Source organism: Motacilla alba, chromosome 2 (assembly GCF_015832195.1).
Source record: "Motacilla alba alba isolate MOTALB_02 chromosome 2, Motacilla_alba_V1.0_pri, whole genome shotgun sequence".
NCBI lineage: Eukaryota > Metazoa > Chordata > Aves > Passeriformes > Motacillidae > Motacilla > Motacilla alba.
Genome location: NC_052017.1, coordinates 9392146 through 9417073, shown reverse-complemented (window position 1 = coordinate 9417073; position 24928 = coordinate 9392146). Strand labels below are relative to the sequence as shown.

At 38.7% G+C, this 24928-nt stretch overlaps 1 protein-coding gene across 1 annotated transcript in view; it reads left to right on the top strand.

Annotated features, from left to right (window-relative positions):
* Positions 1 to 6752: 6752 nt before the first annotated feature.
* The window catches only part of NCAPG2 (non-SMC condensin II complex subunit G2), a 43044-nt gene continuing 24868 nt past the window's right edge, over positions 6753 to 24928 (top strand). The window contains exons 1-10 of the mRNA XM_038129861.1: positions 6753 to 6928; positions 7599 to 7693; positions 10841 to 11032; positions 12053 to 12167; positions 12641 to 12798; positions 13526 to 13660; positions 18673 to 18767; positions 19624 to 19693; positions 20356 to 20442; positions 22588 to 22683. Coding sequence (XP_037985789.1) covers positions 7619 to 7693; positions 10841 to 11032; positions 12053 to 12167; positions 12641 to 12798; positions 13526 to 13660; positions 18673 to 18767; positions 19624 to 19693; positions 20356 to 20442; positions 22588 to 22683 — 1023 coding nt within the window. The 5' untranslated portion in view covers positions 6753 to 6928; positions 7599 to 7618. The remainder of the gene's footprint in view (positions 6929 to 7598; positions 7694 to 10840; positions 11033 to 12052; positions 12168 to 12640; positions 12799 to 13525; positions 13661 to 18672; positions 18768 to 19623; positions 19694 to 20355; positions 20443 to 22587; positions 22684 to 24928) is intronic.

Here is a 24928-nt window from a genome sequence, read left to right as displayed (position 1 = left end):
TGGGAGCTGCCAGCTTTGCTGAGTCAGGATGCAAAAATTTGGTACGAATTAAAAATACTTTAATCTGTGTATAGAACTTGAGTTGTAACATAGATAATGCTATCAAAATGGTAATTGTAGGCACTGAATGAAGGTCAGTAATTTTACTCAGTAACTGGGACAAGATCCCCAAACCCAAAAAAGGTACATAAACATGTTTAACAGAGGTGGTTTCCAGTATGAAATTTCAAACAAGTTTTTTTTATTCTAGTTGAATTTGCAAGCTAGTGTGTTTTTCAAACTCCGAGAGCCTGACAACTAGAGTTTACTAAGCGTGTCACAATGATTAATAATTTAATACAGAATATTTTGCAAGACAGTTTCATGCAGAGTTCCCATGGGAGAAATACTTCAACTGATAGGCTGAAATCCATGATGTATTTTGCATGATTGTTGTTGCTGTCTCTTGGGTTAAGTTGCTGTGTTGCAATGTTTTCCACCTACAATTCATAGGAAATTTTATCCAGTTTTGCATGAATCGTGAAATTCTCTGAGCTCAAGTAACTATGATAGCCACTGAATGGGTGCTCTGTTGTAATTTTCAGCTCAGAGTTCCACTGGATACATTCGATGAATTGACAACAGCATCCAAACAAAGGACTTGGATTGTCCCCAGACCTGTCATTTACCCAGGTGATGACAATGAAATAAAGGGTAAAACTGGGTTAATGGAAATGGATGTTCATGACTCATGAATGGTACTGGTAGCAATGCTGGTTCTTTGTTTTATTTGGTAAATCATTAATTAATTTGCATGTAAAATAAGTTGGAATCAAAAGTTTAAAATACTAAGATTAGCTTTCTGACAAGTTTCAATCTTGGTTTTAGGCAGCTTTGTTCTATGCCATATTTTTTTATTCAGTATGCTTTTTCAAGTTCAGATTATTTGAGACATAAAAAATGCTTAATTTCTAATCTTTTTATGAAAACATTTTAGTTTTGCTAATCTTGTTTTTTATACTGAGACATTAAAATTTTTCCATGTATAGTCATTAGTGCCCAGTGTTTATTTCTGAAGGTACTTTTATATTCCACTAGATGGTAGTGCAGACCCTATTCTCAGAATCTTTTTTTGCTGCCTGTGCACCTTCTTGTACAATAAGGAAGTGGTCTGGATAAGAGGCATGTTTGGGAGTGCAGCCTCAAGTCACCCTGGCTTAAAAGCAGCGAACAACAGGTATGGTCCTCACTGTGCTCTGTTCTCCTTTCCTCTTTGGCACCAGAGATCCGAAAAGAATTGAGTTTCATAGTGGGGGATTCAATTTGCCAAAATGGTTTTGTAGAGGTATTTAGTCATAAGGCACAGTGAAATTTTAAAAAATGATGTGAGGAAACATTAAACTTCTGGAATATTAAGGTTCTCGGTTCACCAGAAATTCTGCATGCTTCTGTCAGCAATTCACTGTAGGTGTTTCATGCCTTCGATACCAAATTAGATTTGATTCTAGAACTCCCTTGAGTTGCTGACACAACTTTAATGAGATTAAGTGCAAAAACTTGAAATTAATCAGAAGCAGGCAGAAGTGAAATTACAGTTCAGGACATGGAAAATGGGCCAGCACATTTGAAACATCACTGTGCTTTAAGTATTTATTGTTGATTCGAGCACATGGCTAGAAACTCGGGATAGCTAACAATCATCATGCAGCAGTACAATCAACATGGGGCAAAGGGAAGACAGATAAAATTCTACTAGAAAAACTAAGTTAAGAATCGATTTTCCTTTGTTTAAGGACATGATAAGAAAGTTTGATAAAACACCAGGTCTTGTGATGATAAAACTGTTTGATGGCCAGAACAGGAATAAATGACAAGTATATATATATATATATCCAACTTAGTGGATATGGAAGCCCTCATGGGTGCCTGGCTCCACATTTCCCCCCAGGCTGATAGTACACTACTGTCAGTTCTGCAGGAAGGCAGCAGGACATGCAGCCTGTAAAAAACCCCAGTGGGCTTTGGTCAGGTGCCTGGTCTGGATCAGGGACATGGGGAACACCCCTGCTGACAAAGCCAACACAGATGTGAGAGACAAGTGAATGCTGGTAGAATACCCAAGCAATGTAAAGCAGTTTGTATGTGTTTATATATGTATAAACTAATATGGATGAGCAAATCATGTCCATTCTGATATTTGTCCTGTATTTTCATGTTTTGTACTAGACAGATGGAACAGAGATGGTGTCATATCTAAGGGATGCATGCCTATCACAATGAAACTTCTAAGAGCACTTGTAAAATTAATAATAACAGTGATTTTGTACCTTAAAACCAATTTTTCTCTTAAAGACTTAAATAGAATGAGTGCTGCAAGGAGACAGGACACTTGTAAGAGCAGTAAATCTCTATCAGAATGTAATTTAACAGAGTTAAAATAATACAGACATAGCATTTGTAACTGGAGTGTTTTATATCTGAAACAAATTAACTGACAAACTAGTATTATAAATTTACTTGATACATATTCTGAAAGATGACAATGACTTTATACTAGAAAATGTTTGCTGTATTTGTAATGAAAAATTCCACTTCCTTTCTTTTTACAGTAGGATGGATTCAGCTATGCAAATACTGTTATTGTAATTTCTTGCTGTATCTTATAACATTTCAGAAATCTTCCATTTTCATGGTACTAACAGCAGAGAAAAATTACAGTGACTTGTAGCACTGTTTATAAGGAACAAGTGATAACAGTAAGGGCGTAATAATACAGCAAATAATAATTATAGGACCAATAGAACGATTTGGGTTGGAAGAGACCCTAAACATCATCTATTTCCAACACGCCTGCCATGGGCAGGGATGCCTTCCACTAGACCAGGTTGCTCAAAGCCCCAGCCCATCTCGCCTTGAACACTGCCAATGTCTCACCACCCTCACAAGAAAGAATTTCTTCACAGTATTTAATCTAAACCTGCCCTCTGTCAGTTTAAAGCCATTCCCCCTTGTCCTATCTCTCCATGCTCATATAAAAATCACCTCTCCTTACCCTTTAGGCACTGTAAGGTGCTCTAAAGTTTCTCCAGAGGCTTCAGGTGCTCTGAGCTGAACACCCCCAGCTCTCTCAGCCGTTCTCCGTGCTCCAGCACTCTTCATAATATAACAGCTAAGTATTTTGTCATAAAGCATCATAACAAAGCCACGAAAATGAGGTTGCTGTGTTTTCCCAGTTTAAACTGAGCTGGGTGTGGCTCCCTGCAGACCCCGGCAGTGGCGGGGAGCTCCCGCGGGGCGGCAGCTCAGGACTTCGGTACCGTCGGCAGCGACTCCAGGGAGTGGCTCTCCCGAACAGCTTTTGCATTCCCTCTGCGCAATTTATTTCCTTATTTTGCTGTGAGTTAACAAGGATAATTTTTTTTTTTCTTCTGCAGCGATTTTTTTTCCTACTTAATCTCTTAAACTCTAAAATTGATTCATGTTAATATTAATAATTTAAGGGAAATAAGCCTTTTCACGGTCTAATCACACCAGCATTGAGAAGTGACAGTTGCCTCTGAATAAAGGATGGCATGATTGGCAGGATTACCTTCAGGCAAGGGGAGATCTGGAGAAGTGGAATAGTGTGAAACTTCATCTCTCTCCCATGCTGTTCGGATTATTTATCAAAGTATGTGAAGATCAAAAAAAAAAAAAAATCAAGGGAAATGCATGCATGTAAATTATTAACAGCCTGCCTCAGAGGATGAGCAGATTTTGTTCATACTGTATTAACTATAACAAATTTTATTACATATTCAAAGAAAAAGAAATAGAAGTTACAACTCCAACATGGTAGTAGGTAACGTGTGAATAATCTCATAAGAAACTATTATCTACAAAATAACACTGTAAATATAGGAAAATGTTGTCAAGAAAGTGTCTGACATTCAGGGAACTACTTATTTATTTTTTATTTATATTGTTGACTCTTATAGGTTGAAATGGAATGCTTGCTCTAGTCCAAACAACGATATTCCGGTGTGAGCCATCTGTAACTGAGATCTCTACTGCAGGCCACCAACAAGAATAAAGACTGGTTCATGAAGCGGCAGCACAAAAGCAAATCTTTATTTGCTGTTGCTCAGCAACCATGTGCAAAAGGCCCATTTTTCATTTTTGCCTTAACTTGACAGGAAAATGATAATAAATATGAGATTATTATCACAGGGTATAGATTATTTTGAACAGATGAACAGATATGTCAAAGAGAGGCATGTAATTTGGTACTCTTGAAAGAGAGAATATTAGAGAAACTGAAAATAGAGTTGTAGGTTTATTACTGGCTTGCAGTTCGTGCTCAGTTCTTGAAAAAACCTAGAAAACATTATTCTGTCTCTCTGGTTTCTCTATGTGGTCCTTTCAAATGAATCACTTGGTGTTATTCAGCCTGTTGTTATCTGTGTCAACGTCTAGTTTCAATACTATGAAAAAAAACCATTCTGTGGTTGCTATGCAACAGAAATTAAAAACTGAAATGTTTTAGTTTGTTTGCTAAAATGATGCGTGCCCAACTAAATAAACAGTAACCAGGTGACTAATGTAGCATCTCATTAAAAGACTAATCAAGGTATTAATGAAATATTCAGTCTACATGAGTCATGATGAATAAATCAATCACTTTGGATCTAAAATGGCGAAGATTTTAATATATGCCTAAATTTTTTAATATAGGAAGACATTAGCATAATGTATAAATGTCAGGTGTTATACCTTTTTATTTGTTTTTACAATTCTACAGGTATGCTGATTGCTCATGCACCTTGCTCCAAGCAAACTGTTCCACAGGCTCCTTGCACTTAGCTGAACACATAACTTGGGATATAAAGTCAGGTCCACAGGATCTGAGACAAACCAGCTTCTCATATCAAATAAATGTGGCAGAAAATGCAAAAAATCTTGATTTTTAATGTAAACTAAAACTGTGAAAGGCGGGATCATTAAGGAAGAGTCTATGTTAAAAATTAAATCAGCAGAAGATGTAAATGCTGCTTTTAAAGGAGCGAATTTTTACATTTAAGACTGAATGAAATCTGAATTTCATAATAGTTTTTTAAATTACAATCCTGAAAAGTCTAACCAGATGTGAGAACTTCTATAGGAATTATAGTTGGTTTTCTGTTTGTTTGCACAGTAAAGCTGCACAGTACATACTGTACTGCTTCTACAGACTAAAAGTAAATTACTTCAGTTATGCACCTCTCTCTTCTGAACAGCCAACACTGAGAAATGCTTCTGAAAATGCCAAATGGAAAGATACAAACTAAGCCCTTAACAAGAGACTTTGACTGGTTTTGGTTTGCAGAAGAGCTCAAACAAATGGAATGGGGAATGTTACAGAATTCAAAATCTGACTCTATTTCCAAACACTGCAAAGAAGAAACAGAAGATATAATTTCCTGATATATTAAAAAAAAAAATCCTTAGTTATCAAACTTGAAATATCATCTGGCTTACATAGTCTCCTATACATTCTGGCATGTAGGCTGTTTAACTCTTGATTGCTTTGAATGAAGAATGCAAAGTACTCATATTGTCCACCAGGACTGTGAGTGAAAGCATAGCTGTCAACAATAGTAACAATAACATTATTGGAGAAAAAAGCCACCAGTGTTTGCGTGATGTTTTGTAAAAGTGTGTTGTTTTTGTAAATGCGTGATGTTTTGTAAAAGCAGTTATGTGCACGTTACCAGAGATCCATGGAAGAAGGAATATCGTTTCTTAAGCACGAACATGAATTTAACTGAGCACGTCTTCCCCCCCCCCATTTGGAAGCAGTGACGCTTTGCAGGTGGGTACAGAAAGGGAACAGTGAGCGGAGCGATGGGTTTGAACCGTGGCAGCTGCCCCTGGGTAACTGATGGATATTCCCGCGGGACCAGCCGTGTCTCCAGCCAGCCTGTGTTAGAAAGCAGCGGAGGAAGGAGCCTTGAAGCGCGGCCGGAGCTGCCGGGAGCAGCCGCCGGGGCCGGGCCGGGCGCTGCGGGCACAGGCGCTGCCCGTGGAGCGGGGCAGGGGCTGGGGAGGCGGGGGGTCAGCCTGAAGAGGAGGCTCAGGGGGTTCCTTATCGCTCTCCACCGCTCCCCGAAAGGAGCGTGTAGCCAGGCGGGGGTCGGCTCTTCTCGCAGGTAGCCAGCGACAGGACAACAGGACACAGCCTCACTGCGCCACGAGGTTCAGGTGGAACATGAGGAGGAATCTCTTTACAGAAAGGGTGACTGGACTGTGCTGCGCAAGGAGGTGGTGGAGGCGCCCTCCCTGAAGGTGTCTAGGAAAGACTGGACGTGGCACTCAGTGCCATGGCATGGTTGACCGGGTGATGCTCGGTCATAGCCTGGACTCGATGACCTCAGAAGCCCTTTCCAGCCCAGCTGACCCTGTGGTTCCCCGAGTTTCGAACACGATCCCGTGTCCCCAGGGGGTTTCCAAGGTTGGACTCGATGGCCTCAGCAGCCTTTTCCAGCCCAGCTGACCCTGCGGCTCCCTGAGTTCTGCACACCATCCCCAGGGGGTTTCCGAGGCCGCCTTTGCCCCACCCCGCCCTCAGCGGCGCCGCGCGCGGGAAAGGGCGGGGGCGGCGGCCGAGCTCTCGCGAGGCGAGACGGGACTTCCGCGGCGCGCGCGCAACGTCGGCCGCGGGAGGATTCGAAAAGTGGCGGGCGAGGGCCGGGCCGGGCCGGGCGGCGGCTGCAGCGACCCGGAGCGTCCCGGAGCGTCCCCGGGTGGACCGGGTGCCCCGGTGTCCCCTCCGAGCACCTCCCGCGGCCGGTGTCTCCTCCTGCGGTGCTGCCGTGCGCCGCGGGCTCTTCTGCGCGCCTTTCCGCTTCGTTCCGCTGCGCTGAGGCGGCGCCGGTGCTGGAAGCGCGCCCCGCGGGTCCATGAGGGTGCGGCCGCTCTGAGGGAGCCCGAGGTAAGCGGCGCGTCCGGCTTCCCGCTGCCTGCTCTGCCGCGGCCTGCCGGAGCCCCCGGGTGGCTCGGGACGGGGCCCAGGAGCGGCCCCCGCCTCGTTCTGTGAACTGGCTTCGCGCACACTAAATGCTGCTAAAGTCACTTTCCCACCTGGAAGCGCACGATGGGAGACACCTAGGATGGAGGGAATGTTTACCTAAGCAAATAAGGCTCTTGGTGGCCTTGCCCATTTCCCATGGTTTTCATTTGATAACCGAGAAAATAGATCATATTACTACTCCTCAGTGCTTCTGATACAGATAAATACTGTTGTTGGGAATTATGACCAGCTTAAATAGTGGGTGTGTGCTGGAGAATGCTTTGTGCTTTTTAAAAATCAAAGTATCCACTGACAATTTATTCTGCTTTAAGGCTTACTTACTAAAAAAAAAAAAAACAAACAAAAAAAAACCACGAAAAAGCAAGCAAAAGCAAGCAAGCCCTGCAGCCAGTGATGTTGTGAATCTAAATAACTAAAATAGTTGGAGGGGAAAACTAACTATGGGTACATGTATAACTACTGTAGTAGATAACATATATAAATGCTATGTTTATAACTGATATATAACAGATGAAAATGATCTTGTTTTGATATACAGTACCTTCTCTAATGTTACGTTTTGGTTATAAAGTAGGGAAGACCAATTCCAAGATGAAACGCGAAGCATTTTTGCAAGTTGTGTCTAAAGAGTCAATTGAAGACTTCCTGCGTTACACTCAGAATCCTGTAAGTGAGCCAGTGTATACATTTATCATTTCTGGAGTCATGAATCTGTTACAGGTTCAGAAAACATGTGACAAAGGGACAGAAACTATTTGTCTGGTACTTGCAGATGTGTGGGAATGATTGCTGTAGAAAAGAAGTTCAAATGGCACTCGAAGGAATATAGGCTGAAAAAGTTGTGGGATCTGAACTATGAATGTTTATAAACCAACTAATTTTTTGATATTTGGTTGTTCCACATACCATTTTTAAAAAATAAATTATTGATATTTGTGTAATTCTTAACAAATACTAATTTCATGTTGCTGAAGTCTTACATTGTTAAATTTCAACCCATGCATGAAAGAGTTTATTGGTATATAATGAATAAGAGTTAATGTACAAACATAGCAGAATTGTGTTTCACTAGTATTTGTTCATTCATTTGATAGTTTGGGCTGTCCACTTGTTCTTTGGTCCGTGTTTAATTTTACTTGAATTGTTCTTTCTATCACTGAATGCTTTAGGGAAGAGGTAGATGGCTCTCTCCAAAGGAAGTGTAGAGAGAACAAGGAGGAACAACAAATCAAATCCCCTGAAATCTACTATTAAAAGCTCATTCTCACTTTGTGTATATATTGCATAATAATGAGAAATAATAATTTGCATTGAGGTGTTTTCCACTCAGCTTCAGTCTGTCTGGTGTTAAGCTGTACCTGAGCTCTTCTAAACATCTTTTGCTTGCTGCCATAAATGATGTTGTGAAGTTTGTTTCTTAAGCTTTCTTAAGGGTATTTTCCTGGTAGTACCTGTGGCAGGATCAAGTGGATCAGTTGGCCTCTATGTGCACAGAGGCATGAACTGCTTTAACAACTATATTAAACCCACAATCATGTTCTGTGTAATAAGCTTACAGAGTTTGTCTCCCAAACATCCTTGAATCTTTCCCCTACAAATTTGCTATTTCTTTCATTGGTGTGCCTGTATGTAGTTATGGATGATAAATTTATTACCAGATTGCCTTTGCCTAAAGTCTCCTTCCCATTTTTTCTCTAAATCTAAACACTTTAGCAAAAAACTATTCACTTGCAGTGTTTCCTTTTCAATTGCTTTTGTTCTCTTGATTCTGCCATCTACGTTCAGTTATTTCTTTTAATGAGCCATGGGCTATTTGGATTTAAAGTGGTTGGGGTTTTTTTTTCATCCTTTTATTTTTCATCACCAATTCACAGGAGTTCTCTCTCAGTTTTCAGCTGTTGCCAATACTTATGTCACCAGCTACAATGAGTATATTAATTAAAATTGTCTTAATGCCTTTGTAGCATAGGGGAACATGAATATCCACATGACTTTTTGACTGTCCAAGATACTTCAATTATTTTATTAATTTTCTTTTGAAGCCTGCAGTAATGGAGGATGTATGACCATGTCTTGTCTTAGTATGAGGATCCTCCTTTTAGGATCTCCCTTGAAAAATTCTTGATTACTTTTCTGGAGGAGGCTGTGGTGAAATCATCACTAAAGCTTCACTGCTTTCCTTAGTTTTTGTGTTATATTTGCTACTTAGTTGGTGCTCTGGCCTTAGAATTTGCCTTTTAAACTCTCTTCAAAGTTCAGTTTTTAACATCACTTATTTTTTTAGTGTCTGATTTCTACACACGCCCCAACCCCCTTTTTTACTTCCCCCTTGAATTTTTCTTTCCCACACTCTCAATATTTAGATTCATCTGTGTCTCCTGAAATTCCAGGGCTTTGCTAATTTTCCTTCAAGATTTCTTGTAGGCTTTTCATTTTTTTCCTTTGTAATATTTTAAAAATGTATTGTGGTGCTGTTCGTTGAGATCTTCAGCAGGTGCTGTTGGTTTTTCCACTAAATCCCATTCCAGTTCAAGAAAATACATAATTCCTTAGAAAAATAGGAATCACAGATATGATTATCATTCACTGTCATCCTTTCTCCTCATAGATTTTGGAATAATTTTGTCTCATATGATCTCAAAGAAAAATCTAAAAGCTCTGATCTTATTATGAGTTCGTTCTTTCTGTTCATGAGGGTACAATCTTAATATCCTGTCTTTTGGGTTTGTTTGAAGCACAGGGCTGCAGAACTACCTGTGAAGCCTTTGGTTTATTGTATTTGTTTTCAGTTTTAGAATAGAATAGAAATTGTCTTATAAATATGTAACAGGATCTTTCTTTTCATACCCTTCTGGGAACATTGTAATACTTACTGCTGCTTCTTCCATTATTTCAGTTTTTACCTTTGACTTTCTCTTTTTGATGCCTTGCAGTGTATCTGCAAACTAAAAATATATTTATTTATGAGCATTCTCTCTCTTTCCTCTGAAGTGTTTTTGATCCAGTAAACCTTCACGTCCGTATTGCAAATTACATCTCAGAAATTATCTGTTCTTTCTCTCGGTTGTGCCTGGTCTTCCTTCTTATCTTCTCACTGCATATTCCCTTTCCTAGCAGGTTGCCTACCCTTCTTTGATACTAACAGACTCCTTGTGTGTCTGAGGTAAATTCTTCTGGCGAAGTTCTTACTAGGAAATAGTTCAGATCAGTCTCGTGGTGCAGTCTCTACTGGAGGCTGATGGTGGCTCCCCCGTCAGCAGGGCTTCAGCAGGAGGTGTGGGGTCATCGGGCTCAGGAGCTGGGTTTGATGTGGGGCTTTAAAACAGTGCAGTGTGCAGAGCTCTGATGCGTGCAGATCATACCCCAAACTAGTGCTGCCCCTATGGCTCTACTGACTGCTACAGTTCCAGTCCTTGCCTAAGGATTTTTTTTAAACAACCACCATCAATCCATATTTAAGAGAGCAAAGACATAATCAGGGACTTAAATTCTGTGCAGTTTTGAGCTTCTTAGCTAAGGGAATGGAATTGTCTTAATTGCTATCAAGGGCTAAAGACTTTTGTCTTAAAAGCAGCTTGCTTCATGATAAGGAGTTTACTCCTGCTAGTTTACTAGCAGGAATTTCTTCAGCTATTAAAGATATAACTTCTAGAAGGTATTTTACCTCTATAACTGCAGAGGCATATGAGTTAATCATTAATGTAAAAACCCAGATTAAATAGAAATAGAAAATAGAATAGTAGAAAATATGATGATGAAGTATAAGCCACTTTGCTGATGTGGGATTGTGTGGTATCTTCTGACCATTTATAGAAAAATACATGTGATCATTTCGACTTGAATGAGCTACTTCAAGAATTGCCAAGAAAGCAGAAAGAAGTGCTGTGGCAGAGACTAACACAGCTATTGACTGAGAGCTTGATGGAGAACCCTGTGGAAACATGGCACGGGACTGGAGATGATGAAAGTGACGATGACATGGAAGTTGAGATCGTTCCAGAAATGGTAAGAATCTTGTAAAATGAAAACATGATGAGCGTTTCATGTTTTTTGGGAAATAAAACTGAATATTTCCATAACATCTGAAAACATGCAAGGGTTATTAAATAAGACCAGTTCCAAATATCACCTTCCTGCCCATTTTTTTAAATGACCTAATTTATGCTCGGGTTAAGCTGAACTTACAATTGGTCTGTGCTCTAAAAGACTAGCTCTGCTGATAGTTTTAATTATAAAAGATGTGACTTAGTTTTCTCAGTAGAATTGAATGGGTTTTTTTCTGTCTTATTTCAGCAAATAATTGTTAATGTTGCAGATGTTAAGTTGCTGGCATATAGTATAAGAAATTCACTACCTGATTTTTAATGTCATTTTATTTAATGGACATCATGAAATCTAGATTTGACTGCCCCTTCCACAAATTTAGAATATATAGAATTTTTCTGGCTCAGACCCTTATATACTGCCTTTTGTGCTGTAGTCTATGTAGCCTTGAGAATACTGGGGGGAAAGGTTATTTAATTTTGGGGGGAAGAAAAGAAATGCAGTGGAAAAATCATTAGAGAAACCTAGAGGCTTGTAGAAAAATCAGTCATCTGTTCAGAGCCCAGTCTGTAGAATCACACACTTGGAGTGAAATTCACCAGATGTCCACATCTCTGAGTTACACATGACCCTGCTAGTTAGGGGCTTTTCAGCTCTGAAATGGATGTGTATTTGAGTGGGTTTGTTGCAGGTGAGGATTTTAGTGCAGGAATGGGTACACATGTACAGTCACAAAGTTATCTACTAGCTGGAGCTGAAAACTCTTTTCGAACTTTTTGAAAATATGTACTTTAAAAATCTGTTCTTTTGCCTCTTATTTGAAAGGTTTTGGCTGCCAGTATAAGTATACTACTCCTTCAAAATGGAAGAGCCATAACAATTCAGCTTTGCTCTCTGTTGCTAAGGTTCATTTCTTGTTTGAGTTATTTTCTGAGTCCAAAACAAACTGCAGAAGTGTTTCCTCACATTGCTTTCTTTCAGAAACAAACTGTAGCAGTGATCCAAGGAGTAGCAGCTGTCGTTATTGCTTCCATACCTGCAGTGGATGAGGATGTAAACTACAAAGCTCTTGTAGAATGCGTTCTTATACTAAATGGTGAGTGCTTCTCTGTACAGAATGCAGCATTTTACAGAGGCTGTTTGATCTGATTGAAATCCAGCTGGCCTATGAAACAGAATTCACAGGAGAAAAGCTGGTACTGCTTTGAGTTCATATTTATGAGACAAATTTAAGGGAATGTTTACCTAAAAATCAGCTGCACAATTTAGAAGTTGCAATTGTAAATAGTTTTGTTCTCCCAGCTGTTCATCCAGCGGAAGGTAACTTTGGTTATCCTGTGATTTTTTTATTACTTTTAAGGGAAACTCAATATTCCATTGTTACTGATCCAAAAACTTGGGCCAAACCTTAGAGTTGCCTAAATACTGCAGTGAGCACAAGCCATGGAAGTGTGTAAGTGTGGCAGTAGCTAGCTGACACTGTGAGGTGTAGTTAGTGTGCTAACAACTACTGTTTTTCAGGAATGACTTGGTTCATTGCAATAAATAATTATTTCATTACTCTTGTAGGTATTCTTCCTGCATTAGCTACATCTGAAAAAATCCTACAGGACGCTATCCAACGTGTGTGTGAAATGTGGTGGGAGAAGGGACTGGAGGGGAAGGAGCAGCTGGGGAAGACTCTGTTGGTCATTCTGCTGAGAAAAAGCCTGAATAAAGCTGCTATGGTAGGCTGAGGCTGTGTTGACTTTCAGGTTATTATTGAATATTTCAAGAAGGATAATCCCTCCAGTAACACACTGCCTTCTCGAGAACAAATTTTATAGGTTTTTGGCATCAGTTTCACAAGTGAACAGGATTTTATTTATTTTTTTAATTCCTTTTAATCTTTCTACTCTTTTGTCCAGTCCAGTGACCAAGGTTTTTATTGCAATTAACTTTTTGTCAACTCAGATTTTAAGTACTATGTTCAGCTAAGCCTAGAAACAGCTTTTGTGGGAAGCTTCATTTTCGCTTGCTTTTTATCTTTCTCCAAATAATTGTTCTTTCATTTTTCAAAATGTCTGAGTTACTTGGGGTATTGTGATGCACATCTTTTGCACTAACCCAATGGATGTATCCTTATTTTTTTCCCCTGATTTTCCCTGTTAAATGCATGTATTGTATGAAGTTTAAAAAGTGCAATGATGTGGTTTTAACATATTTTGCATGGAATGGCAAGTTTTTTTCTGTACTTGAGCGTATCTTCATTTGTTGGAAGTCAGAATTTCTGCAGTTACATATATTTTTTCCCAGTAATGTGATGAAATGAATATTCCTAATTTCACAATCTGTAACAATGCATTTCAAGATCATTATTTAAAATCCTTTCAATGCCGCTTTGCGTTAAATCAAAGCTTTTTGCATGAAAGCAAAGCTACTCCACTCTAATGTGAGCTTCTTCTTTCCTGTCAGGGTGCAGATATAGTTCGTTTATGGAATCTACATCAGACATTACTTTGTTTTGATTATGATTCAGATGAGAGTAATGAAGTCAAAGACTTGTTGCTTCAGTGTTTTATGAGTGTAAAACACATTAAGAAAGAAGAGGTAAGCCAGCTTTTATCTTACTGTGGTTTTGTGCCAGTGAGATTTGGTTGCTTTTAATAGTTTTGCAGTTTGTCTTTTTTTATGGTACAGTAGTTAGCAACATGTAAGAAATCAGCTCTGACTCCAAGCTATAAATGGTTGATACTGTTTCATTTGGAAAACTTGTTTCTATTCCTGACTAAAGTGTGAAAGTTTGTGCCTGAATCTTCAGTCCAGGTCTTTTATCCTGAGGCAATAAGAATCAAATGCTTTGCTTCCAGTGCATTTCCCTCAATATTTAAAATCATCCCCTGGTGTCATTCTTTTCTTTTCTAGCAGTTTTTCTTTTATTCAAGATGAGTAACTGTACCAAAATAATTTTCCTTCTAAATGACTTCATCTAGAAGATTGTGTTGCCATATTCTGTTTTAAAAGTAGCATGAAAAGAACCCAACTTCACAGAAAAAAAATTACTTTATTTAACTACATCTATTTCTCTCAGTGAACAGTTGCTGTTTTGTTGTTTAGATGGTGCCTGTGTACCAGAATTGTGGCGTCCAAGCCTTTTTCCTGGTTAAGGTGACCAGACCACATGACTTTGTCGCTGAAGTTCTAACTCTTCCCTGCATATGTAAAATAGATGTATTCCTTTTCCTGTGGAATACATGAACTTCTGTCATAAAACGAGCCCTGAGATTGCTGCATGTTTGTGGTGTATGTCATATTAAAAATGAAGATAGCAAGGGAATTAGGTGAAATGTTTGATAGAGGAGGGTTTGGATACCTGCCACAAAGTTAGTGGGGTTTTTTGTTACTCTTATATGATATTTTAAGCTGTTTTAGTTTTGACTAAAATGATGATGTACCAAGGCAATATGAGAGCTGGGAATGGAAAAAGAGAAAATTTGGGTGGAGAGAGGAAAGACAGGTACGGCTTTATTGAGAGTGTTTACAATTAATTTTGTGTCCTTGGTGTATTTCATTTTAAGCCTTTTTTTTTTTGTCTAGAAAAAGTGTGCAGTTGTGTACACCGGTGTTCTTTGTCGCAGCGCTTAAAATGCATTTTCTAGATTTGCTTCTGTATTTTTCTTTTGCTATATTTAATCCACTGTATTGTTTTAATATTTCATCTTCATATAGGCTCAGTAAATAATTGGTAATTATATAGGTAAAATACAACTACTATCTAGGTTTCAGAAGCAAATTCTTGTAGTTCTTTTTTTCTTCCATATTGTGTGAGACTTTTATTATAACGTGTTAATTACTACACAGCTTTTCTGAATGAAGTTTGCACCTTGAATCTTTGAGTGAAGAGTATAAAAAGTTGTGGTTCTGTTGTGGGTTTTTTTTAAATATGGGGGAAAAAAGCAGTGGTAATGAGACTCAGTAATGAATATTTTTCCTGGCATATCAAAACTCATCCATTTTGCTCCACAAGAGATTTGTGCAGATTTGGCCACGCTTTGCACATTTTGCCTCCCTGCACAAGATTTTTCTCTTCGCTCTCTCAGGGGTTTCTGGTTTTTGACATTTTGTCACCTTTGCATTTTCGTAGGCCTGTCTCTTTCTTGGTAGATATAGAGAGCACCTTACTGCACTCTCTGTTCTGTCTGATCATTAGTGGTTTAAATCCTTAATTCTGGATTCTTTGCTTTCTGGCTGGAAGCATTGACTGAAAGCAGCAGCTCCCAGCTGCAGCCAAAGGGCTCAGCCTTGGCCAGTGCTGGGTCTGACTTGGAGCCTGCTGGCATTAGCTCTGTTGACATGGGGAAAGCTGGCAGCTTCTCTCAGAAACCACCTCTGCAGGCCTCCACCACCAAAACCTTGCCATGCCAGCCCAATACACAAGTCACTTTACATCTGAGGGGATAACAGTTCAAAATAAAAGGAGAACCGTAATGCATTCTGGAAAGATCCCAGGACAGGGTTCAGTTAAATTAAGTGTCTGAAATAAATTTAGACATCTGTGCAGGAGCATGATCAGTACAGGTCCTGGGAAGGATTTGATTGCTTAAGTGATTGACCCATGCTACATTAAATGACCTAAGTTGCCTCAGACATCCATGTGGGGCTGGCACGTAAAACACTGTGATAGATCTCTGCCCCCTGGAAAACAATCTGGGCATGTAGAATTGCTCTGTGTTCAGGGTGTGCCATATTAACCCTAGTCAGCAGAGTCAACAGAACAATTCAGCTCCATAAAACAGTAACTAAACAGCTGATCACATGAATCACTCTTCAGACAATTAACATATCAGGGACTTAAGCATCCAAATTCACATCTCAGTTTGTGAGCAGAAATCCAACTTCACTATATGAACTTCCAGTACTTATCCAGAATGGTAACTGACTTGGATTTTCCTAGCTCTGCTGACAGGAGAGTCAGAGTGTTTAAAGCATTTTCCTGTTGCTGTGAGGCCATTGTACTTCAGTTGCAAGTCCTTCTGTTTGGGATTTGCATGCTGTGGGAGTTCAATTGCAGTGGTAACACAGCTCGTGTGTTTTTTAATTTTCCTTCCTGGCTCATTTCACTAATGATAGATTTCTTGTAGCAACCAGAAACCAACCAACACTCCCCCAGTATCTCTGCTGGACCTCTTTTTCATCCTGTATTGCCTCTAAAATGCTTGTAGTAATACCAAGTGTCAACATGATGTATGAATTGCTTTCAGTTGAAAGTGAGCTTCTGTATATCAGGCCTAATATTCCCTTTAATGCCTGAAGACTTGTTCTACAGTTCCTAGGAAAAGTAATCCTAGATTTTTAGAGTACATATCCCAGAGCGCAGCACCATAGTAGCTTAAGCTGCTGTAACTCTAGGTTGCAATGATCCTGTGTTGCCATGGACTAGCATTCCTCTTTTCCTTTGCACAGTCTAATGTTCAAGCAGCAATATCGTGGGTTGATTGAAGGAGGTAGCTGTTTTCTCCTAGTAAGATTATTTTTCAGACAAATTAACTGTCTGGAATGGTTCATCATATGCAAGACTGAATGAAAGGAAGGGTCAGGAATGCAGTGTATCTGTTCTGAATCAGATTAAACCAATAGAGAACTGCACATTTATTTCACCTCATTGCAAGATCAGGGAGCTCAGTGTTTCTGCTCTCCCAGGCTGTGCTGTTCAACACACAGTAATATTTCTCAGAGGCTTATCAGAGGCTGCATTAGTGGAGTGATCCTCTGAATTTATCTCTGTGTGATTTATGAAAACATTCTTGTTCAGTTGGTGTTTCCAGACCAACAACTGCAAAGCATGTTACTGTGTTTTAGAGATGGGTCTGTTGTGCTCTTTCCTTGCTCACCTTTGCTGTGTGTATAGAACAAGGTCACGTGCTCTGTGTCCACAAGCACAGCAGTACCAGACACCCAGCACTGATACTGCATTAGTCCCAAAGATGACAAGTTCAGTCTCATTCACCTATCACCAGATTATCTCTCACAATAATGAGAATGTTGTTACCAGTAATTATTTCAGATCCATTAATCACAAGCAGCAGATTAAGCTAGGGTCACTTATCATTTTCAGGAGCAGGCTCAATCTTTTAAAACCTAAGGCTAAAAAGGGTTGAAAGCTATTTTTTGGCTTTTTATCATCTGTCTTGCTGCTGGGGTTGTAGAAGATGAGATGAGTTTGAGTTTATCCTCATCCTTGCCTTGTTGAGGAAAGAACTGTAGGTCAAAACTCCCTTGACCTTTTGTTTCATCAAGGATGTTGATGTGTGACATGCCAAGTGGGACTCCCCTATGTTTATATTAGGCCACCAAAGTTGGAGATAGAGACAACTCTCATTGACAACCGGAAGGATTCCATCAGACCTGAAGTCAAAAATCTTGACATTGTATTTAGCCATTAGGTCTTGATTTTTATGAACTTCTGGGTTGTTTCTTCATCCAAAGGCATTTCAGCTATCAATTGCACTAGAGGGCAGTTTCTGACTGACTGTGCTTCCATCTCCCTTCCCTACTTTGTGAGATTTCAACTCCATGTGTGTCTAGCATTCTATATTCTGTGTTTGGTCTTAGATATGAACACAACTCTTGGTCTAGCTCTCAATGGCAGTGCCTCCAAACCTCTGTTGTTTATTCAGTGACCCTCTTGCACTTCTGCCAATGTGCTGTTTACTATTGCACTTCCTTTATTAATATTCCAAATTTATTTTTGGCTAGAAAGCTGAGAGATACGGAGGACCCTTACAACTGGCTGACTCACCCTTATGTGTGATCAGACATTTTGAAGTCTTACCTTCACCTGTAAGCTAAGTCAGAGTGAAGCTGCCTGTACAGATACTGTATAAGGCTCCAGTTCCTTGGACAGATCTTGCTGATTGTGGGAGAGCATTGGCTTATTTCCTTCATCCACAGCCTTCCACTGCCTTTTGTTACAAAATTCTATTGCTCGTCAGATTTGTCATCATTATTTCTGACTTGTTAAAATGGAATAAAACTAATTTGGGAAAAATAGTTTCTATTTTCATGAATGAAATCAGCTCCAGGAGGTTCGCAACATTACCTTTCATGTGGCAAGAAGAAAGGACTTGTCCTTACTGATCAGAACATTTAATTTCCTCAGTGGCCCAGCTGTTCTCTGTGGCTTTGTTAAAAATGTTTCTGCATCCATTGCTGGTAGAGTTGTGGTGTTTTATTTATGCCTTCACCATCGTTCCAGGATGATATTGCACTTGGCAGGGCTCAGTGATCCGGCCTCCATGAGGGTTCTGATTGCACAGTCTGCTGGCATTCTGGAACGCTGCCTGACGGCTCACCAAAACAGAAAGGACATTGAAAGAGTGGAGGCAGATATGTGATCCACGTGTTCATTTGTTCTGTGTTTTTCCTACAGTATGAAAAAAACAGTGCTTGAAATCTGTTAAATAATTAAGAATCTTAAATAGTTTTTCCATTTCACATATGCGTTTTAAAATTAAAGATGTAATTTCCTTTGTATTTGCTGATTTTTGAGGCAGCTCTTAAATTGGGTATTCTTCTGATCTTTGAGTTCCTTTAGTTTTTTTCCTCTTTTCCCCTCCCCACAGGGAAGAAGACTCTTGAGTTTTTTGTTCAGCTGGAATGTAAACTTCATTAAAATGATACATGGAACTGTTAAAAACCAATTACAGTTCTTTCCAAGGTATGCATCCCAGTTAGAGTACTTAATTAGTAAGAACTTGTCTAAAATCTTGTTTATCTCACTCTAAAAATACCTAGTGTATTGAAAAAATATATCAATATCCAGAAACCCACAAATCTTCTGAATATTATTGCTATATTGTTTCAGCAGCTTCATCTAATAGTAGCTCTGACGTGCCTGGGTGTACAGTTATAGGAGCAGTAAATGTTTATTTGCCATTACCTAAAGCAAATGACTTTGGATAGAAATTGCACTGCATTATTTGCAGTGCTTGTGTGAGGGTTGCAGGTCCATTTTTCCTTTTGTAGGGTGTTCCTATTTTTTCCTACAAGCAATCTCTAATTTAATTTTCTGGGTTTCTATATAAGGCATTCTAATAAGAAGTGACTTGCAGGATAAATCATAGTCTGAGAACTTGGCTGATGGATGAAAAATATGGAGATTTTTTTTTCTTTGATTATTCAGTGAAATATTGCTGAAGTAATTCTATGTATTAAAATCAGAGGCTTTCTAATGCTTTCAGGTAGAATAATATATTCCTGTACATGTCTGTAAAGAATTTCAGACATTCTTCATGACATAACTGGTGAAATATCTCTCTGAATGTTTTGACTCTCCCACCATAGGAGTTATTTCAGGTATCATGTAATAGTGCCTGTGTTCATTAATTAAGAGTTAACTTGGTTAACTTATGGGTGTAGACTTGAAAAAGAGAATTTCTTCTAAAAACCATTTTGATGCACAGAATTAAGAGCAATATTGGTTATTATACAAAACTTCATGTTTCACCTTTATGAGTTGCACATAGATATGGTTAGTGTGCTTTCTTGACAGTGTTTCCTATATGTTAATACAGATCCTTGGTGGAATGCATTTCAGAAGTTTACTTCAGGGCCTGGAAGAAGGTGTCAGGAGAATTCATAGAGGTGACACTATGCTTGAAATTTCATTTGGATAGTTTTGAATTTCAAGGTGGGAAAGACTCATGATTTTCCATCACAGATAGGTTCTTTTAATAAACCTTAAAGAATTATTTCCCTAAGGAAAGGGCCTCTTCAGCATTGTCAAGGAGTAACTATATGTCATGCTTTGATTGTTTTCCCACTGAGATCAGCTTGGCTATAGTTTAACACCTTTCATTCTGCTGCTGAAGTATTGGTTCACACAAATATGCATATGCACAATGTTTTTCATAAACATACCTGTTGGCTGAATTACTGAAGCTTTTATTCAGTATGTGCAAGTCTATATAGTTGATAGCTCAGGTATTTATCTAGTTTTTGTAGATTTCCATGGAAATTACTAAAGGCATAATTACAGATCACGACAATACCAAAATACTCTTATTTACCTTGCTTTTAGCTTCTGACAGTTGGATTAATTGTAGATTCTGAAATTTTGAAAATCATTTGAGGCAGACTGAGGCCCCCAGAATGGAAAAATTTGGGCAAAGCAGAAGCCAAGTAAGAAATAATAGCAGGTACTATTTTCGGTTGCTTGTTTTAAGGAAAAATATAGTTGCTGAACAGCTACAGTACTTATTATTGTTTTGTTGTGTTAACAGGAGCATGTGTGTGTTTTACTGTAGGTACTTGAATATAACTGCATTCAGGATTTCATGCATCATGGAATTCATCTTCCCAGAAGTTCTTCTGTTCATTCTAAAGTTAGAGAGGTAAGTTCCAGGAAAGCATGACATGAACTGGTAGCTTCAAAATGAGATCAGTTGCTATAAAGTGGCAAATTTCCATTTCACACTAAAATACCATACCAGGTGTGGCTGGAATGGAAACACTTTCATTCGTAGCAGCCAGTGTGGGGCTGTGTTTGTGGTGTGCTGGTGGCACAGCAGTGCTCTGGCTGCTGCTGAGCCGTGCCTGTGTGGTCTCAGGGCTTTCTCCTCCCCATGTTTCCCTTGCGAGTGGGCTGGGCATGGGAGTTCACAGCTGTGACAGCTGACCCAAATTGACCAGAAGGATATTGCATGCCATACAACCCTCATTCCCTCAGTTTGCTGAGGGAAAGAGGGTTTAGGTGAGGCAGCCGCTGCTGGGAGGCTGGCTGAGTATTGGTCTGCTTGTGGCAGGTGATGAGTGGTTGTATTTGCATCACTCCTTTGGGGATTTTTGGGTCCTCCTTGCTTCATTTATTGAGCTGTCCTTATCTTGACCCATGAACTTTCTTTTCTCTTCCAATTCTTTTTTTTCCCCACTGAGCAGGGAGTGTGTGCATGGCTGTGGGTGCTTTGCTGGTGACTAGGGCCAACTCACCACAAATATTTAAAAAATAGCATATTCTGAGAAATAATGTTGGAAAAAAGAATTTAGGAGGAACCTGCTTATAGTTTTGCACCAGATTTGCTGCTCAAAAGTAGAAGGGGATTTTCCAGAGTGCCAGGAATAGTTTTTGCTTTCTGTTGTCTAAGCTTTCTTTACCTGTAGAATTGACCTTTCCATAGATGATCACAGGGATGAGCAGTTATAACCTTCTTGAGGCAAATTTAGTAGATGGGGCTGAAATGAAACTTTGCTTTTTTCTTCTTATTATGTGTAGGGGATTTCTATAGGTTTATAGGGACAAGCTTTGACTCTAGTTGTCTGTCTGTGGTGTTCAGCCACAAGCAGAGCATTTGAAGCAGAATGAGAAGTGCAGAAGGCTTTTTAAGACATTTGTATTTGATCAATACCCCTTCCCCTCCCATGCTTGTTCCCAAATACCCAGACTCTGGAGTGTATACTGTGTGCAGCATACAGCTTGACATAGCAGTGTACAATACTCGAGTGGGTTTTGTGTATGTTTTGGTTTGGATTTTTTGGGGTTGGTTTTTTTAGGGGGTTTGTTCTGTTTTGTTTTCTCACAGCTATAGGATTTCCTTGTCCTAATCAATGGAACAGGCTTTTGACAGGGCATCTCATGTTTTTCAGACTCTGGAGCTTATGATCTTGAAAGAGGACAGTGAATAAATATGTCTTTGGGCTGCAAGAGGAGTAGGTCTTGGAATAAATTTTAACTGACCACTAGAGGGTCAGCTTCTTTTCAAATTTTGTGTAATCTTGTATTCTGTTTTCCAAGATCTTCAGGGAATTATCAGTGCTGTATTGATCAAGGCCAGAAATGTTCAGAGGATGATCTTGTCTCACTTTCTGATTAATTACCAACCTTAGAACACAGCTCAAACTGCTCAGTGTTTCGAAGCAGAGGAGTTCCTCATATCAAGTTACATGATGTCCTTTCTCATTCTGCTCTGGTCTTCCACTTTCTCTTTCTTTTCTGTATAATTCAGATACAGAAAATAACAGAATTTTTAGCTAATTAAGCACAGTTTTGAGTCCCAAAGAGTGCTGATACTTGCTTTTCATCAGTGCATAAAAAATGTCTTAGGTTTGTACATGTGTATTTGGGTAACTCCACTTACCAGATAAGTTCCTTTGTTCTTAACAGAGAAAAAGCTTATTTATCTGTAGTTCATAATTTCATGGTTTCAAAGTATTTCTGCCAGTAAAATAATTTTTTTATAGTAACAAAAATGAGGTGTTGCTGTGAAATTCTCTAGCCATGTTTTTTTCTTAGTTGTAGATCTTTATATAAACTTAATGACTCTCTAAAGGTATAAAATACTATATTTATTAGGTTATTTTAATTTTACTATTTTTGAGACTTCCTAATGAGATATAGGGTAAATTAGCATGTTTAGTGTTATCATTTTCATAGTATGAAAACTCTGGTCTTAGATAATTATGAAACGCAACAACCCCTTACCACTTCCTGAATGTAGAATGTTAAAATGGCTTTGGGGCCTGTTTTATTTGTTTTTTCTTAGATGCTGAGTTATTTTCATAAACAAAGTAAAGTCCGTCAAGGAGTTGAAGAAATGCTCTATAGATTGTATCAGCCCATCCTCTGGAGAGCACTAAAGGTAATTATCCTTTTCAGAAAATATAAATGTCTTTCTCCAGCTATTAAATTTTGGGTCCTTTCCACATCTTCTGTTTTTATCATTTGCTTTTAAAATGAATGGCCGCAGAAACCAAAATGAGTGTTTAACATCACAGATGTAGCTGAGTAACTTTGCAAGTTGTACTTAGGCATAGCATGCACAATAGTATTCTAATTTGCTAATATAATTAACTTGTAAAATTCACTTTTGTTTACAGGTACCTAGAGTGCTTTCCAGGATTGCAGTTGGCATTCTTATCTTTTCAATCTGAAAATTCTGTGCAATCTTGTATTATCTTTTACAAGATCTTTATGGAATTATCAGTGTTTTATTGATCAAAGCCAGAAGTGTTCAGAGAATGGTTTAGTCTCAGCTGTTGATTAATTAACAGCCTTAGAATACATCTCAATGAGTTTATTAGAGTATTAATTTAGGAAAACTTTTATTCTAGTTGGATTGTATGGACAGACATTAATGATATGGATGTGCACTCAGAATGAAATTTCTTATTTGTAGTTCTTTCATGGTGTGTGTATGTCTTTCTGTGGATTGCATGCATGGACTAAAGGGGACCCACTGCAGTTTGTCTACTCAGTTACACTCTGTAATTAAGAGGAGTCAAGCTTCCTTCTTTGGTGACAGCTTTTATTTTGTCTGAAGTTATGAAATCTCTGTTGTGAGAGTGTACACTTACAGCCAAGTTAATTTCTGGCAAACATTTACAATTTCATTTATGACTGGTTGGTTATAAGCATCTTCTCTAGATGTGAGAAAGGTATTTGAAATTCTCAAAGTTGAAAGTATTTACTATTAACTTCAAAAGTTGTCTACAATGGATTTTATGAGTTACCGGAAGGAGCTGAGAGCTGTTTGGTTTCAACAGAACCCTGTGGAAGAGGTTGGAATAAGAAAAGAGTCTTTGCTAGCCCAGTATCTTGTTTGGTCTTACATTAAATGTTGGATCCCATCCTTTTAGAATTTATATAAATAAGGAGCCCTCTGGATGAAACATTTATGTCCTAATGCCAGAGAATGATAGCTACAAAGCATGGCTTCCTTTAATTTTTACATTTCTGTCTCTAAAAAGAATAGTGGTTTTAACTGATTTTTGGTAAGTTAACAAAATACAGTATTCCATTCTTAAGGGAGTTGCTGCCTGTCAGTGGAGGGTCGTAGTCACTTGCCAAAGTCCAGGACTCAAATGTGAGACTAGACTACTTTTTGGAGGAAGATTCTGTCAAACCTTAAGAAATCTGCATACATTTATTTGGAGAAATGTAACAGAAGGTGTGTGATCTGGAGAAAAAAGGTTACTGATTGATTTGCAGCAAGACAATGGGAGAATCCAGATTCCACAAGTAGTTGAAATTTTTAACAGCTGCTGTTCATAATTTTCACATCACTAATGATTCCATGGCTAGAACAAATCATATAGTACTGCATGGAGTATTTGGTGTTTTGAACTGTTGCTGTGACTCAGAATCACCAGCAGTTTAAAATACAGAACTAAGAAGGGAAGCTAATAGCTGTTCTTATAACTGTTACGGATTCTACTCCAAAGCTTGAAATGTCAGTTTAATTTTAGATAAGTAGTTTGATGCTCCTATTTTAGCCAAATCCCTAATTCAATATAGTGAAGAACAAATTCTGTTCTAGAACACTGTTTATGAAACAGAAAGGACACCCAAGGCCTGTTTACTCCTCCTTCTTACAGAGAGCAAAAATACTTAAGTTGTAAGAATACATCGAGTTCTAGAACTGTTGATGCTGAAACGACTTGATTTCATCTCTGAAATCTTTAAACTGAGAATGCACATTTTGTAATGCAGTTCTCTGTTTTTTCTTCAATTGCTTGTTTTGCAAGTTATTAGATTGCACAAGCTTCTGTTGGGGCTTTTACCAGCACATCTTTTATAAGCCTTTATTCAACTCTAAGTTTTTATAATATAAGCCCGTATGTCACTGCTCAATCTTTTTTTCATGTTCTTATTATGAAAAGCAAGTGTCATACAAACATAAAAGAGATGTGCAGTGATTGGTCGTTAATATGAGGAGATATGTGGATATAAAAATACGATTATTTAGTGTAAGTAGTGATTAAGCTATTTCTTATCAAGCTGAAAAAGTCAAGAACCACTCCTCCAGGAATTCAGGCTGTTGAAGGAAGTGACTCCTTTAAAGTGTTTGGTTGCCTTTTTAATATTTTTAACATCCCACACATTTT